Raw genomic sequence first — 17,773 nt, 5'->3', positions numbered from 1 at the left:
ATGTAAAAGAAGATGACAGAAAAATACATGTAATGAAGTCTTAGGTTCATTCTGATCTCATGGACAGGATATCTTGGTGAATGGAGTCATAAGCCACTTCTCCTCAAGTCTTGTCAAGTAAAGTGAAATAAGAAATGGCTGTACAAATGAGTGAATGGGCAAACAAGGTTAAGTAAATAATTTGCCAGTTTAACATTAGGATGCAGTCAACCAAGTTAGATGTAATAGTTCAGTGCAGACATGAACTGAAACAGGTTATATTGTAGCCCCTATTTATTATCAAGGCCAGTTCAATGGGAGCTGCCTTAACCAAAAAGAATTAAAAACCTCTGAAACAGAGCGACATGTATTCAGCAGCAAATACAATGATGGGAAAGCAATTATTTTGTTCACAGGAAAAGTTTGCAGTCCATAATATAATTCTATAAAGAGGGAGAATTTATGATTAATGGGTCTTAAAAAACCAAAATTCTGGTTTTCTTGGGAAGACCTAGTCACTCAAACACCAATGGCTACTCTGGAGCCAGAAAATTCAACAGGTTTTTATTTTTCATATTGGTATAAGATTGAGTGGAACAAATTAGTAGTATTTCTGCAAAGCCAATAGCAGGGCCAAGGAAAGTTTTGGCTTTTTGTTTTCACTCAAAAAGGGGTAGATGCATATTTGCCATCATTAAGTTTTTTAAGGCCAAAAACAATTGCTTCATTGTAAGCAGATTGTACACACTACAATTTAAAGCCCTTAGATCAGGGGTATCCAACTTTGGCAACTTTAAGACTTGTGGACTTCAACTACCAACAAAACTGGCTGAGGAATTCTGGGAGTTAAAGTCCACAAGTTTTAAAGTTGCCATAGTTGGAGACCTCTGGCTTAGACTCTGTACAGATTAGGTTCTTACACACACAGTTTCACATCTTGTGCTGTGTTTAAAAAACTTCAAATTTTCATGGACTGATGATGATTCCACTGGGGTCTGTATTTGCAGACTCTCTTAGTGGCTTAATCTCCTGTTTTATATCAGCTCACTGGTCCCATTAATTCCCCTTCATAGCTTTTCATCAAAGTGGAAAGCTGACCTCCATTACGGTGTTTTTCCCCACCTACTTCTAAAGCTGAAATCCACCAAGGAGCCTTTAACATTGCATTACAATTGATCTGGGTACAACCATGAATATTAACAGGAAGAGGTAGTTATGTACATGACACAAGATCCTCACTGCATCTGAAGAGGTAGTTATGTACATGACACAAGATCCTCATTGCATCTGATTTTGCTGCACGAGTTATATTATCTAAGCTCATAACATGAGGAGCTCATATATGATGTGGAGAGGGTCTCCTCTCCTTTTTCAAATTTCTGGGAGTCCAGCTTAGCCAAGATCTCACCTGGAAAAATAACATGAGCCAGGTGGTCAGGAAGGCTGAACAGAGACTACATTTCCTTAGGATCTTGCGGATAAATCAGGTGGAACAACGACTTATTACTTCCTTTTGCCGGTCTACAATAGAAAGCATCCTTAGATAATGTGTTATGGGATGGTAGGCTGGCTTAACAGCTGAGGACAGAAAGGCATTGTAAAAGGTGATGAGCACAGCACAAAAAATTATGGGCTGTCCCGAAACCACGAAATCGCTAGGGCCCTGATGCCTCAACAGAGTGAGGGAAATCATCAGGGATGATTCACACCCTGGTCAGCACTTTACTCTCCTACTATTGGGCAGGAGATATATAGCAGCATAGCCAGCCGACCGAAAAAGCTACAAAATAGCTTTTATTTGTGGGCTGTCAGACTTCTGAATACAACCACAATTAGATTTAATATGATAGACTTGCAGGGCCAGCGCAATGAGCAACACATTCATACCAATGTAATATAATATAATGTTACATAGGTATAGGGAAGCATGCATTAGTTATTTGGGCTTAGGGATTCTATTTCTTTCATTTATTAAGTTATTGAGATGTATTTTGTGTTTTTTGGGAGGAGGATGCACCAAGGGAGGCTCATTCAATTTCGTTGTACACATTTGTATATTGACAATAAAGGTTTGATTTGATTTGATTTGATTTAGCTTTGGCTAAAGCCAATCCTTTCTACTTTCTTCAGTACAGCTCCTCTACTAGGACGATGTTCAGATTCAACAAACATTACATGAATATATGAAATTCAGAACAAAGTTAGTAAAAGACCTACAAGACAAAATGTTATAAAAACTAATAATTCTTCTCATCTTACTTCCAAAAATATGTACTAATGCTTAGGAGAAGTACTAAATACATGGTAAAAATAAATCTAACTTGCATTTCTTCAAAAGTTTCATTAATCTGCAAAAGGATTAAATCAGAATTAATCATAACTGTAAACAGATAATCTAACTAAACACACATTTAATTATTATTTTTAATTCCCTGGCAAATAAAAGTCCACTAGAAACAATAGTAGTTGGTATCTTCACATTTTATTAGCACCACTTCAATTGAAATGAGCATTCATAATTTAAAGCAGTTATTGCAAGATTTCTCTATTCCTAAGGCAAGAAAAATTCATTGTTAACTGCAATCCCCCCATAAATTACATAGTCAGTGTTTCAGTAATACAATTGAATAACAATGGTCTATAAAAACAAGGCACACATTATCTTGATTCTATTTAAACATTAAATGTAATTAATTATTACATTGATAACTATTTTTATTTTCACAGGATACTATAGCACCTTTGCAAATCACAAAAACGAACACACAAAGTAAAATAATTTCCATGTCATCTTCAGATCAAATCATTCTGTCAAATCTTTGTTTAGAAAATGCATTCTGAATATACCAATACATTGTCATCCAATATTTCTTTGCTGAATAGTTAATCTTTTACTAAAATCCGCATAGCTTGCTAAAGCTCTTGAAAGCAGGATAATAAAGCATTAAGAACCTTATCTATTAACATATAAATGGCAAATTAGATAATTTAAAATGTGGAATTAGTTGTTTGGAATTTGATGTTTCCCATATATTTACAAGCAATTGTATGTTCCCTTTATATAATAATGCTAATTAAATAACTGTTAAATGCTATGTTATATGGAGTACATAGAAGAATTTGCGTGCCAATATTTAATATTTCACCCATATGGTCTTAAATTACTACAATCTTTATAAAACTGTCAAGTACATTATATCTTCGTATGCAAATATGCCTTTCAATAATAATTTAACCAGAACCTGGATCAACTTACCTTATAAAACTGCACTATATTATCCTTAGTAAGGGTTTTGAGATATGCCACTTCAATGTTATCTGGACAATAAAATTAATAAATTTAGCATGCACAAAATATGCAAGTTTGATATGTATAATACATATCCATGACTAACAAGTCTTTTAAAATAATCCAACTTGGCTCCGAATGCCGTAACTGCTAGGAGAGAATGTGATGTTTTAAATGGATAACCTTGCATTTTAACACTTCAGTTAACATTTCAGTCTAGATGATATTACCTAATTTGGCAAGACATTTGCAAGAAAACCACTAAGCTCAGACATCATTAAGGACCACAAAGTTAAGCCCTGTGCTAAAAGTATTCCATCAGTAATATTTCAGTCTATCCACATTATTTATTTCCTACATGATTTTATAAGCCTCAATCCTGTCACTCTTTATCATTCAATCCGTAATAAACAACCCTAATTGCAGTATGGAAGCTGTAGGCCACTAAATATTCTTACCACCCTCTCTTGCATGATTTCTGTAATAATTCAGAATTGTACAAAATGTTCAAAGGGTAAAATAGGAAAAGCACTTAAATTTATATACTGCTTCACAATCTCTAAATAGTTTGCTACATTGCCCCCACCAATCTGGGTCCTCATTTTACCCACTTCAGAAGGATTGAAGGCTGATGAAATTTGAACTGCTGAACTGTAGCCAGCAGTCAGCAGAAGTAACTTGCAGTACTGCATTCTCACCACTGTACCACTACGGCTCATATTCCAGAGTTGAGACTGTCACTAATTTCAAAACTATAGTAGGAATTATCATGGGAGGTGGCCAATTGGTTCATGGTAAGCTTTGATTTTTTATTCTTACCTCTATCAAAGTTATATTGCTGGGAAATGATTTCGTCCCAATATTTTGCACACTCGGCAGATAGTTTCTTTGGTTTGTCAAGGCGCCGAATTGCTAAAGCCTGGATATGTTTCTGGAAAGCTTCTTCGGGCATATCCTCTATAGATTTCTCCATGGTTTTTAAAAAGGCTTCCACCCTGCTTTCTAAATAGTGTGGGGGCTTTTCTGATTGGATGATGAATCGCAGACCTTGGACACCATTAGCCCTCCGTGGACCACTAAACACAATGTAACCTGGGGGGAGGAGGAGTCAGCAATTGTTATCTCTTGCAGTTGTAATCTCTTACCATTTTTTTGTGACGAAAAAGGCTTGCATAACTTTTTAAAATAGTTATCAAAATTACACTGTTAACTGGACTTCTGGTGAGATGGTGACACGGAAGATTGCACTTATGTGAGCTCCAATTGATAATTTTCAAATTTATTCTATAATTATTGGTAGGAGTTGGGTTTTTTTTCAATGAAGCACACAGCATCATTGTCAGCTCTGGTTTGACCGGGACAAGCTAAATTTACTGCAGAAGGGTGAGTTTGGAAGCAAAACAATATGGCATTTCTTTTCCAGAATAACATTGATAATAGATCTTCTGACTTACAATTGATGTTAAAACAAATAAAATGTTGTGGAGGAAAAATAGGAGGGAGTATTTTGTATATTTGTGGCTTTGACAAAGTAATAAAGGCAGGATTTTTTTAAAAAAAAAACTTTAATAATAAAATGGTTCCATAAACACGTTTTTCTAATTCAATATTCTGTTTTATACTACAATTTCATTTTTTGAGAAAGACCCAACCTCCATACCCTTCACATCCCATCCTACTTTGCCAGATAAGATTTCCCACTGGATACAACCCTTATTTGTATAATTGGTTGCCGATCAATTTCCGGTCACAATTCAAAGTGTTGGTTATGACCTTTAAAGCCCTTCATGGCATTGGACCAGAATACCTCCGAGACCGCCTCCTGCCGCACAAATCCCAGCGACCGATTAGGTCCCACAGAATGGGCCTTCTCCGGGTCCCGTCAACTAAACAATGTCGGTTGGCGGGCCCCAGGGGAAGAGCCTTCTCTGTGGTGGCCCCGACTCTCTGGAACCAACTCCCCCCGGAGATTAGAACTGCCCCTACTGTCCCTGCCTTCCGTAAAGTTCTTAAAACCCACCTCTGTCGTCAGGCATGGGGGAACTGAAACATCTCCCCCGGGCATGTACAATTTATGTATGGTATGTTTGTGTGTGTGTGTGTGCTTGTTAGTATATTGGGGTTCTTTTTAAACTTTTTTAAATATTTAAATTGATTTGGATTTGTTACGATTTGTTTATGCCTTGTTGTGAGCCGCCCTGAGTCCGCGGAGAGGGGCGGCATACAAATCTAAATAATAAATAAAATAAATAAATAAATAAATTCCAAGCAATAAATGTTTGATATTACGCTAAAGACATTTTATTAATAAAGAGGAGAGCCACTGCACTACAGGGACTTGAATTTTGATCACTGAGCAAAGCATTTGTTAAGCAAGACACCCATGGGACTGCTTTACTCAACCACTGTAATTCCAGCACTCCTGCTTCTAGCCGTTAAGTGATCGCTTCGGTCATTAAGCAAGCAGGGCAAAAGTTGAAACTGCTGAGTTCAACTCCTTATCATGTGTGAAAATAAACTGCTCTGCACTCTGTAGGATCAGAGCTCAGATCATGCAGGTCTGACCTCCGTTTTTCCACCCTACTGAAGATGTTCATCTCCCTTTCATGTGTAGCCTCTTTTGAAGTTATATACTGTAATATTCTTCAAATTTAATTAGTCTCTTATTTTGATATTAAATATGACATACCGGTAAGTGATAAATCTTGGTTTGAATGAGAGCTTCTCAATGGCATTACCTAGTTTGTAGAGAAGTTGTCCCTAAAGATTTGATTGCCTTCTAATTAAGATGAAATTATAATTTTTACAGAGATTATTTGGGGCTCAATTATTATGTTTTTAGTATTTTTTATTTCGAAGCCAAGAGATTGTGAGTTCTAGTCTTGTCTTGTGCATGAAAGCCAGATGGGTGACTGGGCCAGTCACTCTTAACACAACCCATATCACAATTGTTGTTATGGGGAAAATAGCAGGAGGAAGGAGTACTGAGTTATTTATAAAAATAATAAAAGCAGCATATAAATAAATATTATTTTACCATTGATATTTAAATATATATTGGCTGAGAATTGATTTTTAATGTACACTATTGCAAGACTTCTATGAATCTGGTAGTGAGAATCTGATTTTTAAAAATCTATTGCAGAAGAATCTGCTTCACGCCATTTCTTTCAGTTTTGTGAGAACCAAACATAATCACATTTTAGATAACAGCATTTTGTGAGACCTAGTGTTATACAAATGCAGCAAAATCATTTAAATTGATAAACCTAAATAGCTGATTATCAATCATTTGTTCTTTAATCACCTATTGTACTATGGGCTGATTTTTAATGAAAAGTTGCAACAGTAAATTAGCTTATACTAACTGATTTAAAATATATAGTGATCTTAAGACACACACATAAACAAAAGCTCACCTAATTGTTCCTTAGTGCGCAGAGTATTAAAGCAAGGCTCTGAGACAATTTGACAGAAGAGCTCCAAAAACATATTCTCTGAAGTGCTTTGCATGTCTGTTTGATAATATATTTCTATCCCACAATTATTATGAACTTCATTCCTCTGTTGATAGACGAACCATCCTCCTAAGAAAAAATGAGGAGCGTGCAAAAGAAATGGAATTTATGCTGAATGAGAACCTTATGTGCTATTTTAATGTAGCAAAGTACAGCATTGTAGAACATTATTTAATATAAATATCTAATATTTTTTTGTTTTGTGCAACCTGGCATCTTCTAAATACATAATCAGTTTTAGAATTCCCAGGTACCTTGGGAAAAGATAGGCCAATTGTAATTCTAGCTTCAGTGGTCTAAACCCATCTCAAGGTGTCAGATCAAAAAAATGCTCCCTTATTCTATTTGTGGAATAAAAGCACACAAACACAGCACTTTTAATGAGTGTGCCTGCTCTTACTATCAGTTTTAAGTAAGCTGGATGGTACCCATATCATTCCCCTCATATCACACTGAAAGAGAAAAGTCTCATTATTAAGGGGTATTTTTTTCCAAGGAAGCAAATCATGGAGTTGATTCTCATGCATCTGTAGCACAAATCTGAAATCAAATAAATTTTGAAAAACAAAAGTAACTGAAGACATAATTGTCCCACTATGAAACTTTAAACGAATAATTGTATAACTGATAAGCTACATCACTTACTATCAGGCAGCTGTACTTCCCTGTATCTTACTAACTGGCTGGGAAGAAGAGGTTTTGTATGAGCATGCTCAATGAGCGTGTCTTCAACCATTTGCATAACTCCTAATGCAGCCTGAAAAAAAGAAGAAATTCACTGCAGATTTTATTCATTACATGATCAGTCTTCATCTGTCTGCGACAACAGCAGAAGAGTAACAGATTTGACAGCAATAGCAAAATTAGGAATAAAAAAGGAGACACTTCCTTGCAAATATGAAAGCTGAAAACTGAAAATGTGCATATGAATGCTATTCAACATTCAGAAACAAAAGGGATAACTCCTCATGTCAGCATTATATTTAAAATGTAAAAAACTTAAAATGTTTATACACATTCATTGCATAATTAATTTAATTTTTCCACTTAATAATTTAAGATGAAATTGTTCTTTGGTTCATCATCCTTTTCATTTATGATAAATCTGCCAATGTTTTCCTGATTCACCCTCCTGGACTTGCATGAACTGTATGATTTTATAATCTCTGTTTCCCCCAATTTTGTGCACAGAGCACTTTGCAGATTTATTTGACTTAACATTTCCTTAAGGTGCTGGTATGCTTAAGCCTCATACAGATAGATGAATGGCCAAATGCCTTTTATTTCAAAAGCTTCAAAAAAGCTAACAATAAAATGGCTAAATGAATTTAGAATCAAAAGTATTTATAAAAGAAACAAGGTGGCTTTAAAAATTACAAAATAAAATGAAGATATACTAAGACGCATGCACCAGTCTGAGAAATGGTAAATAGTCTGACATTACAATTTTATTATAAAAGAGATGGAACCTCTCATATTTCAATTGTGTGTTTATTTGGAAATAAATTATATTAAATGTAATAAACTTCAATCCAATTTTGCAGAAATATTAGAAAAACTAATTATTGCATATCCAAATTGTCATAAAAGATGAAAGCATTTGTAAGATACAAAACAAAAATAATTGAAGTTAGCCACCATCAGCATGAAACATATATGTCCATTTTGCAAAATATATACTATGTGGCAATACTATCCTCCAATTTATTGATATGATAAATGTACTGTTCATATTGCAATATTGAACATTAAGATAATACACTAATAAGGTTATTATTATTTAGAACAAAAAACTAAGATTTGGGGGCAAATGGATAATAAATATTCATTAAAAGCACATCAAAACCAACCTGTTTTGTTATATTGCCATGGAGAAGTGCTTCAATATGTAACCTTGACAACAGTTGTGAAATAAAGGCCTTGAGGCGAGGAAGAGTGACATCTACAATAGATATGTAGATATTTAAAATCAAATGTATTTTCCATTTGAAGGAGAGAAAAAAACACATTATCTTAAAATACAATGTATTTCTTGGCTTAGTAAGTAGAAAGAAAACAAATATAATAAGCAACAAAAAGCAGCGAGTGCTTTCTTCATATATATTCATATTTGGGAAATGTTCCAATTCTATCTTGCTGCGCTCACAGTATGCCTTGCTCAGAATTCATATCTGGTTTGACCCAGATTTCAAAACTGAAAAAGCAAAAAAGGCAGTTTTCTATGCAATCAAACTAAATACACATCCATCTTCAAAATTAGTTATTTACGTAAGAGTCCAAGCTGTTACTGAGTCTGACTAAAGAATTTAGCACTCTTGAAAGGTACGTAACTGCCCTGAGAGAGATTTAAAATGGTGGTTATTTTGATATGATATTTTAGCACATATCTGTATGCTACAAGTATCTTTCGACATCTGAGAATATCTCATTTCTGTTGGGTATCTAATGCCAACATTGAGAATTATTAGAATGGTAGTATAATGTGTCTAGAAGGGCTGAATATAAACAATGCTATGTTACAGCTTTTACCTTTAATGTTAGCACATTAATGTACACACCTACACACCTTTGCATATTTCAGACACAGACAAACATTTGGTGTAAAGATTAAGGTATTAGACTGGAAATGTAGAGAGCATGGGTTCTGGTGTTTCCTGAAGCATGAAGATCATCTGGTGACTTTAGGTCAGTCATTCTCATTCAGCCGAACTCATTAGATTGGGTTGTTGTGGGGAAAATAGTAGGCCAAAGCATTATGTATGCTGCCTTGAGTGATATCAAACAAAGGCAGACTACAATAGTAATAATAATACTAACATATGCCTCTGGCGCAATTCCAGAACAACTAGAGCACCACTTCAACACAATCAGCACTGACAAAATCGCCATCATACAATTGCAAAAGGCAGCTTTACATCATGAGACCATATTTTTAATATTATTAAATGACATCTTTCTATCCCAGGTCCCTAATAAGGATTCAGTAGGTGGACAAAAATGCAAATCTAGTCTGGCTGACTGTGCAACCAATCATATACAGTACATTTTTATCTGAATGCTATTTACTGCAATGCATTCAGTGGGATATGCATTTTAATACCAATATTTTCACACATTTTGATAGAACCTGTTTTATGTTAGATCTCTAACTATGGATTAATTTACCTGAAGTAATCAGCCATCAATAAACAGACAAAAACGATATGCATAGTCCAGATTCACCAACTTCCTATTATTATAGATATGCATAGTGGGAAAGGAAGAAAAACAAAAAAACCCCACAAGCTAGGTAGAGGGGCGGAAAGGAAAGTGATAAACGCTTTTACTAAGGAAATCCTGTCTTTCTTCCCCATAAAACTTTAATACTATCATGAAAATGGGATGCGATAGCAAGAGAAAATTGTGGCATTTTGTAAATCAATTTTATCACGTAGATTCTATACTCTTTTCCTATACATAATAAAGGGACAGCTATACTTCAATCCCAATTGTAAAGGACAACTGTATTTAAATAATAGCTAACAAAGCAATGGACACCAATATCCAAAATTTATTTTAGAATTTGAATTGTTTGTTGAAATACATAAATTGTTTTCTATAGACTTGTCACAGCCATCACAAAACATACCATCATTTGTACCTTGCCACTGTGTAATTTATATTATGCACTTTAAGTAAACATTGTTCTTTACATAAGAATGCCTCAAGGAGAGAGACAGAGAGAGATGTTTCCTTGCAACTATATGTGTCAAGATGTAGTCTGCCAGAACCTTCTTCCTGAAGCTGCACATGCAATATTTTGACTTGTAATTAGAACTCTATTTAGATAATTTTGCTAAACTTCCTCATCTATTTATTCTAGATACTTAAGCAGAAAGTGAAGAAGAACTTAAGAGCCTCTTGATGTGAGTGAAGAAGGAGAGTGCAAAAGTTGGCTTGAAACTCAACATTAAGAAAACAAAGATCATGTCATCCGGCCCTCTCAATTCCTGACAAATAGATGGGGAATAAATGGAAGTACAGTGATCCCTCGAGTTTCGCGATCTCGATCTTCGCGAAACGCTATACAGTGGTACCTCGAGATACGAGTTTAATTCGTTCCGGACCTGGGCTCTTAAGTCGAGCAGCTCTTATCTCGAACGACTTTTCCCCATAGGAATTAATGTAAATAATTTTAATTGGTTCCAGCCCTCAAAAAACTCACAAAGTTAGTCTAAATTATGCAGAAAGACATGTTTTTAATGAAGAAATATACATGTACATATAAATGAATAATGAAGTTTCTTTCACTTAACTTGTAAACTTTCTTAAACTTTTAAATTTACATATGTTCAACTTCTCTGCCACCCAATCCTGTAGGACAGAGGTCCCCAACCCTTTTTGCACCAGGGACCGGCTTTAAGCGATCAAGAGAGGAATGGGTGAATGAATGGACGGAGGGTGGGAAGGAAGGAAGGAAAGAGGGAAGGGACAGGAACAGAGGAAGGAAGCAAGGAAACTTATGAAAGGGGAGAGTAAGAGAGGAATGAGTGAAGGGAGGGAGGGAGGGAAGAAGGTGGGAAGGAGAAAGAAAAGAAGAAATAGAGGAAGGGAAGGTAAAAGAGAGAAAGAAAAAGAGCAAGAAAGAAAGCTGCAAGCACCCCCCCGAGCCCCGCAGGCCGGCTGCAACCTTTTAAAACACGTGCGCCGCTTCGCAGCTGTCTCCTGAAGCCGAACGCGGAAGTTAGCGTTTGGCTTCAGGAGACAGCTCCTTGGCGCTTGTATCTCGAATTTAGGCTTGTAAGTAGAACAAAAATATCTCTCCCCTCCCAGCTCTTATCTCGAGTTGCTCTTAAGTAGAGCAGCTCTTATGTCGGGGTTCCACTGTATCGCGATTTTTCCACCCGATGACGTCACTCTCTTCCTTCCTTTCTCATCTTTCTTTCTCTCTCTCTTTCTCTCTCTTGCTTCTTCCTCTCTCACACTCTCTTCCTCCCTCTCTCATCTCTTTCTTTCCTTCTCTCCCTTTCTCTATCTCTCCCCCTCTTGCTGGCGGGTGGCGGGCGGGCAGGAGAGCGGGGGCAGCAACGAGGTGCCGAATCAGGCTTTCCCCTTTGCGTGGGCGGCGGGGAAACCCCGATCTTCGTCTGCTCGCTGCTGCTGCCGCCGAGATCAGCTGCTGGGCGGCCGCAGCAGCAGCGAGCAGACGAAGATCGGGGTTTCCCCGCCGCCCATGCAAACTCCACCATCTGCACATGTGCGGCCATGGAAAAAGGGCGCGCATGCGCAGATGGTGTTTTTACTTCCGCAACCCTACATAGCGAAAAATTGATTATCGCGAGGGGTCTTGGAACGGAACCCTCGCGATAATCGAGAGATCACTGTAATGACATATTTTATTTTCTTGGGTTCCAAGATCACTGCAGATGGGGACTGCAGCCAAGAAATTAAAAGACGCTTGCTTCTGGGGAGGAAAGCTATGATAAATCTAGACAGCATACTAAAAAGGAGAGACCTCACCCTGCCAACAAAAATGTGCATAATGAAGGCTATGGCTTTCCCAATTGCAATGTATGGCTGAAAGTTGGACCATAAGAAAAGCTGAGCGCCAAAGAATTGAGGTCTTTGAACTATGGTGCTGGAGAAGATACCTGTGAGTCCCTTGGGACTGCAAGGTGATCAAACCTGTCAGTGCTAGAGGAGATCAACACTGACTTCTCTTTAGAAGGCCAGATCCTGAAGATGAACCCCAAATACTTTGGTCACCAATTGAGAAGGAAGGACTCCCTAGAGAAGAGCCTAACACTGGGAAAAATTGAGTGCAAAAGGAGAAAGGGATGACAGAAATGAGGTGGCTGAATGGAATCACTGAAAATGTGAGCTTAAATGGGCTCCAGGGGATGGTAGAGAACAGGAAGGCCTGGAGGAACATTGTCCACGGAGTTGCAAGGAGTTGGACATGACTTTGCAACTAACAACAACAAAGTATTGCTACATTAACCTCCAGAAATAATAAGTTTAATAATTAAGAGTCATCTAAATTTTAAATTTAAACTTAAAATCCTCAGTGGGAAAACAGAAAATTTACCATATTTGTTTCAACTTTCTCACAATAATCACAATATCCAAATATTCCACAGGACCTTAGGGCATATTCTCTTTAAAGTAAACCAAATTAACTTTCCAAACAACATAGAAAATGTGCAATTTAGATTTTGTAAAACCTTACCATCTAAAGCTTCTTTTAATTCATTTTTGGTCCATGCAACTTCTGTCATTAAGAGCCGAAGGTAATACATTGCATGCTCATGTGGCTGTTCAGCACGAAAGTTATTAAGTGATCGCATATACTATTAAAAACAAAGCCAAGGCAAAATAATGAAGTTTTTCAATAAACTTCACTGATTTAATCACTTTTATACTCAAAATAAGCATTCAAATAAAATATAGAAGAGAACTAATGTTCCTTCTTGTAAGTTTGATTAACAAACAGCCTTAATATTGGACAAAGGCCAGCATTTAGTAATAATAATTGTAAGCAAATACTTGCATAGACTAAGCAGCTGAAGCCTGGGAAATGGGAAATGAATACATTATTTTCCCATGTTTCCCCACTCTATGAATCAGAATAAAAATCAAAGCATTTCAGAACATTTTTAATGGTCAAAAGGATATGGTTTGGGAATCAGAAAATCATTGCATTGAGTGAAAACCCCATCCCTAATGGTGAGCATTTATTTATAGTATGGATTCTTAGCCTTTTGCAAATTGAAGGGCTAAGGAGCACAACTTACATTGTCTACTCAGAAACAAGTAACTGATAAAAATCATTCCCTATTAAGTGTTCAGGAATCTAACTTTAGTTTAGAATTATGCATTGTGCCCACCCACCATCTTGCCCTTTTACATATATGATGTATATGTATATGCATCATATATTTTACATGCATTACATATATGTTGTTTCTTTTTTCATAGATAGGATGTTTCTCATTGTAATAGAATCAAACTTTTCAGATGGCTTACCGCCTCCTTGATAATTTCAAATCGCTTTTCATCAACCTCAAAGGTAGCCATTTTCTCAATGATCTTCTTCAGCAGAATATGTTGCTTGTCATTATAACCTTTTACAGAAAGCTACACAAAGAGAATACATAAGTAGTTGTATACTTTAAACAGCTCTTCCATCCATTCATTAAAGAAAATATATCCAATGAGAGCAACAGGCATCAACCAACACTGGGAATTCTCTCCTTCCAAACAATAAAAATCCAGTTTAATCTTTAATTGCACGGCATTACATATATGATGTTACAATGATTTGTTTCTTTCTCTGAACTTAAACAAATCAAATTAAACACAGTGGGATTTAGATTACAATGGAAAATATATTGTACCATGCTGCAGAGCAAATTTTGATGCAGTGGTATGCAATTGGTTTGTGAGGAAAAAACAGTATTTTTTTTTTAAAAAACCCTATGTTGATATGGTCTGAGAGAAGAGTAAACAAACTTAGCTTTTATTCCTTCAAATAAAGACTAAAAGTACTCTAAGACCTTATTATTACAGAAAAATATCGAAGAAAAACTTTCCACTCAGGACAGTTCACAAGGTTCTTATTTAACATAAAGAAGAGTATCAGAATATTTAATTCATGAATATGTCAGAGTAAACTACAGTACTTCATAAACTGGTTAATTGCAAATCATATAAATGTTTTAACACTGTCATTTAAAGAATATATATTATCATTACTCATCACTCTGAATAATGCAATGTTTGCATATCTAAATGAAGAATGGATGTTTCCTTCTTCTAGTATGTTGGGCATCTGATGTTATATTATAATACAGAAATAATTCAACATAAAAACTGAAGTACACCTTTTACTAGAACAAAGTATCTGAGTATAACATTTTAAAATGAATATTTATGATAGAAAATGTCATGGTAGATGAATTAAGAACCAATTTTATCTTTGTTGATCCCAGTTTGTGATCCAAAAATATAAGATACCGGTACATTAACACTGCTGAAGTAAAGTAGTCGTCTTACTAGGAACACATTTCAAGTTTAAATTGAAAAGAAGAGGTTTAAATTGTATTTTAGTTACAACAGAAGAGACTATTATAACTCAAGGTCAAATTGTTAGTTTTTTGGTGCTGAGCCATGTTTGTTCCTTGCAGATATTTCATTGCCAGGCTAGGGAACACCACCAGTCTGGAGTAGGTTTGATGGCTGTTTATATACATTGTATCTTGCCCTACCTGTAATGGTTCCTTCCAGCTTGATTGTTCTTTAATTAAGCTAATCTTGGAAACTTGGAAAGTATTCAGCTATATCAGCCTTCAACAGACACAAACATGCTAGTACACATGCTGTCTAGCAACCAAATGGCAGATAAGCAGAAAACAGCACCTCATAAATACTAGAGGAGGAAATAACATCCCATTCAAAAAACCATCAAAGAAAAAAAATCACACACACTAGCAAAGGTCCATGGGCAAGCTACAAACAGCCCACATACTTCATTCTTCTTTGCACTGCTTCCTAACCCAATAATAAAATGTCTGCAAGAAAATAACTAGCTCAAAGAGCACTGAGAAACTAATTTTTATTCAATTTTAATATTTATACAATACACATTTTTTTCAAAACATATTTTCTTCAGATAATAACATAAAACTTTTTAAAGTGACAATTAAAATGTTAAACAAAACATATATTTTATATTTGATCAAAAATCCCAGGAATTGATGATATGTAAGAAATTTAATTTGTAAAAATAAATAAGGTCCATTTGTAATACTTAAGTTGGCCCTTACAAGCAATTTTTATACAGCCAATAATGCAGTTAATGGTATTTAATTCAGTGAAATGTTTAACAAAGTAGACTCTATCCTGCAAAGGTTCGTGCCTCAATAAGCATGTTAGACTAACATCATTGTTTATTTTTAGTGTAAAGTAGCTAAAAGACTGATTGTCAAAAAAGTCAAAGTAATACTTTCCAGGATATTAAATAAAGATGCAAATTAGAAATGTATTACAAAGCACTATATGACCACAAAAAAGCACTCCAATCATAGCTAAACCAAGCGTCTTTTTCCAGACACTTCCAGACAAGAGGGATGCAAGAGAATACAGAACTGGTAACTGGTTATGCAAAAAATATTGAAAAAACAAGCATTTTCCAAGTGCATAACTCTCAAGCCATTTCACTTTTTTCTGCTCTTCCATCTTACTTACAAGTATTGCATTCATTGCTGAGGCAATGAAATAGCTCAAACCTGACAGGCGTGCTGCATATGTATACTCTTTTAAATCATCCTTCAACAACCTCATTAATAGGTATGTCATGTTGCAATGGAGAGGGTCAACATAAAGGTAGCGACTAACAAAAAGAAAAAAAACGATGCTTTGATACTTCGTGACATAATAATGGATGAAGAAACATGACTGAAGAGTATGTATATGCAGCCTCATAACCAATATTTATGGGAATGAAATACTAATGTAAAATAAGGAATTTGTTTCCTTGTTAAGATTAATGATTTCTGGACTTCTGGAAGAAAGATGTGGAATCTGAACTCCAATTTAGGCTAAATTTCATTTAATTTCATTAATTTAATGAATGATATAAAATGAAATGAAAAATCTGAATATGAATAGGAATCTTGAAGATCAAGAATAGTTCATGTGAAATCCAAATTATGAGAAACTAGAAATCAAGGTTGAAAAAGGAACTTTAAAATTATGGTAGATCCGCAATTGGGAAAATCATTTTTAAAATTCTTCCAGTAAATCAAATTGTTTCTTGATTCCTAGAAGTAAATTTAAGACTCTTAAGAGTCTTCTTGACGTTGGTACTTACATACATCCCATAGATGGTATTTTGGAGATCATAGTTCAAGTCAGCTAGTTCTGCTGCATATGCATACTCGTTGAGGGAGTCTTTGAGTAGTTCAAGGTACAAATAGGCCATGTTACAATGCAAGGGATCCACGTAAGCAAATGGGCTGGAAGAAAATGTTAGAAATAAAATTGATACAAATAATTTCCCAATTCTATAGAACCTCAATACTGGGTCTCAAGATACAATGCTGAAAAAAAATGGGCACTTCCTGTTATGAGTACCATTAAGACAATATATGAATAGAAAAATACAAAAATGGAGTACTGGTAGCACTGCTTTCATCTGCTTTCATATATTCTGAACAGGTTTCAAATTAGACTTTCATTTAACAATATGTTTTTACTACTAGTGAACATGCTATATTTTACTATTTTTTGTAATTACTGAGTTTGGTAAAATCCAAAAGCTATTGTTAAATACTTTGAAACTATGATGTTTTATTTTCTACACTATTTATTAGCTATATGAAACAGTTAAAATAGGGAGCAGGGTGTGACCAATGCTGCAGCCCCATGGAGTTTCCCCTCACTCTATACGGGAACTCCAATATCTGTGCCATTTGGAGACCTGGTTCATCTAGAACCAGGTCAGAACCACCCTGTAGGGGTGGGGGAAAAAGAGCACTTGCCAGTGGGCTGGCGGGACAACAATCCCCCTGGGAGCCGGCTCATCCTCCTCGGCTGTAGATGACTTTCAAATGCTGTCCAAGCTGCGGCGGTCACTTCAAAAGAATTGAATTGCAAGATTGGAATCATCTGGGAAGGAAAAACTAAATCCAGGTGCTGGAAAGGTGAACAAACTGCGGCAAGTGAGAAGCATTTTGATATTTTAAGGAGAACAAAAGGACTGGAAATTAAGGGAGTAACAGGGTTAAAGGGATCTACAACTAAAGTCCAATTACCAAAGATTTGGAACTGTGTTTTAAAAGATTTGGAGGAGGCATAAGAAATTTGCATGATAACATTTGGAAGAAATAACTTGAAAAATTAGACTTGATTTTAAAAAATGGAAAAATTAAAACAGGAAAGGCAGAGCTGGGAGGTCGGAACAGATGATACCATCTGGTGATCGAAGGAATTACTGCAATGGTTGAAT

The 17,773-nt window shown here is 35.6% G+C and overlaps 1 protein-coding gene across 5 annotated transcripts in view; it reads right to left on the bottom strand.

Annotated features, from left to right (window-relative positions):
• IDE (insulin degrading enzyme) overlaps window positions 1–17,773 on the bottom strand; it is a 111,255-nt gene that overhangs the window by 23,199 nt on the left and 70,283 nt on the right. For all 5 annotated transcript variants that reach the window (XM_070752389.1, XM_070752388.1, XM_070752387.1 and 2 more), the window contains 8 exons: window positions 16,637–16,781; window positions 13,792–13,902; window positions 12,995–13,115; window positions 8,637–8,728; window positions 7,432–7,543; window positions 6,688–6,855; window positions 4,088–4,360; window positions 3,236–3,297 (listed from right to left, as the gene is read on the bottom strand). In XM_070752389.1, coding sequence (XP_070608490.1) covers window positions 3,236–3,297; window positions 4,088–4,360; window positions 6,688–6,855; window positions 7,432–7,543; window positions 8,637–8,728; window positions 12,995–13,115; window positions 13,792–13,902; window positions 16,637–16,781 — 1,084 coding nt within the window. The remainder of the gene's footprint in view (window positions 1–3,235; window positions 3,298–4,087; window positions 4,361–6,687; window positions 6,856–7,431; window positions 7,544–8,636; window positions 8,729–12,994; window positions 13,116–13,791; window positions 13,903–16,636; window positions 16,782–17,773) is intronic.

The sequence above is a fragment of the Erythrolamprus reginae genome, chromosome 5 (genome assembly GCF_031021105.1).
Source record: "Erythrolamprus reginae isolate rEryReg1 chromosome 5, rEryReg1.hap1, whole genome shotgun sequence".
Taxonomy (NCBI): Eukaryota; Metazoa; Chordata; class Lepidosauria; order Squamata; family Dipsadidae; genus Erythrolamprus; species Erythrolamprus reginae.
This window is presented reverse-complemented; position numbering and strand designations above follow the sequence as displayed.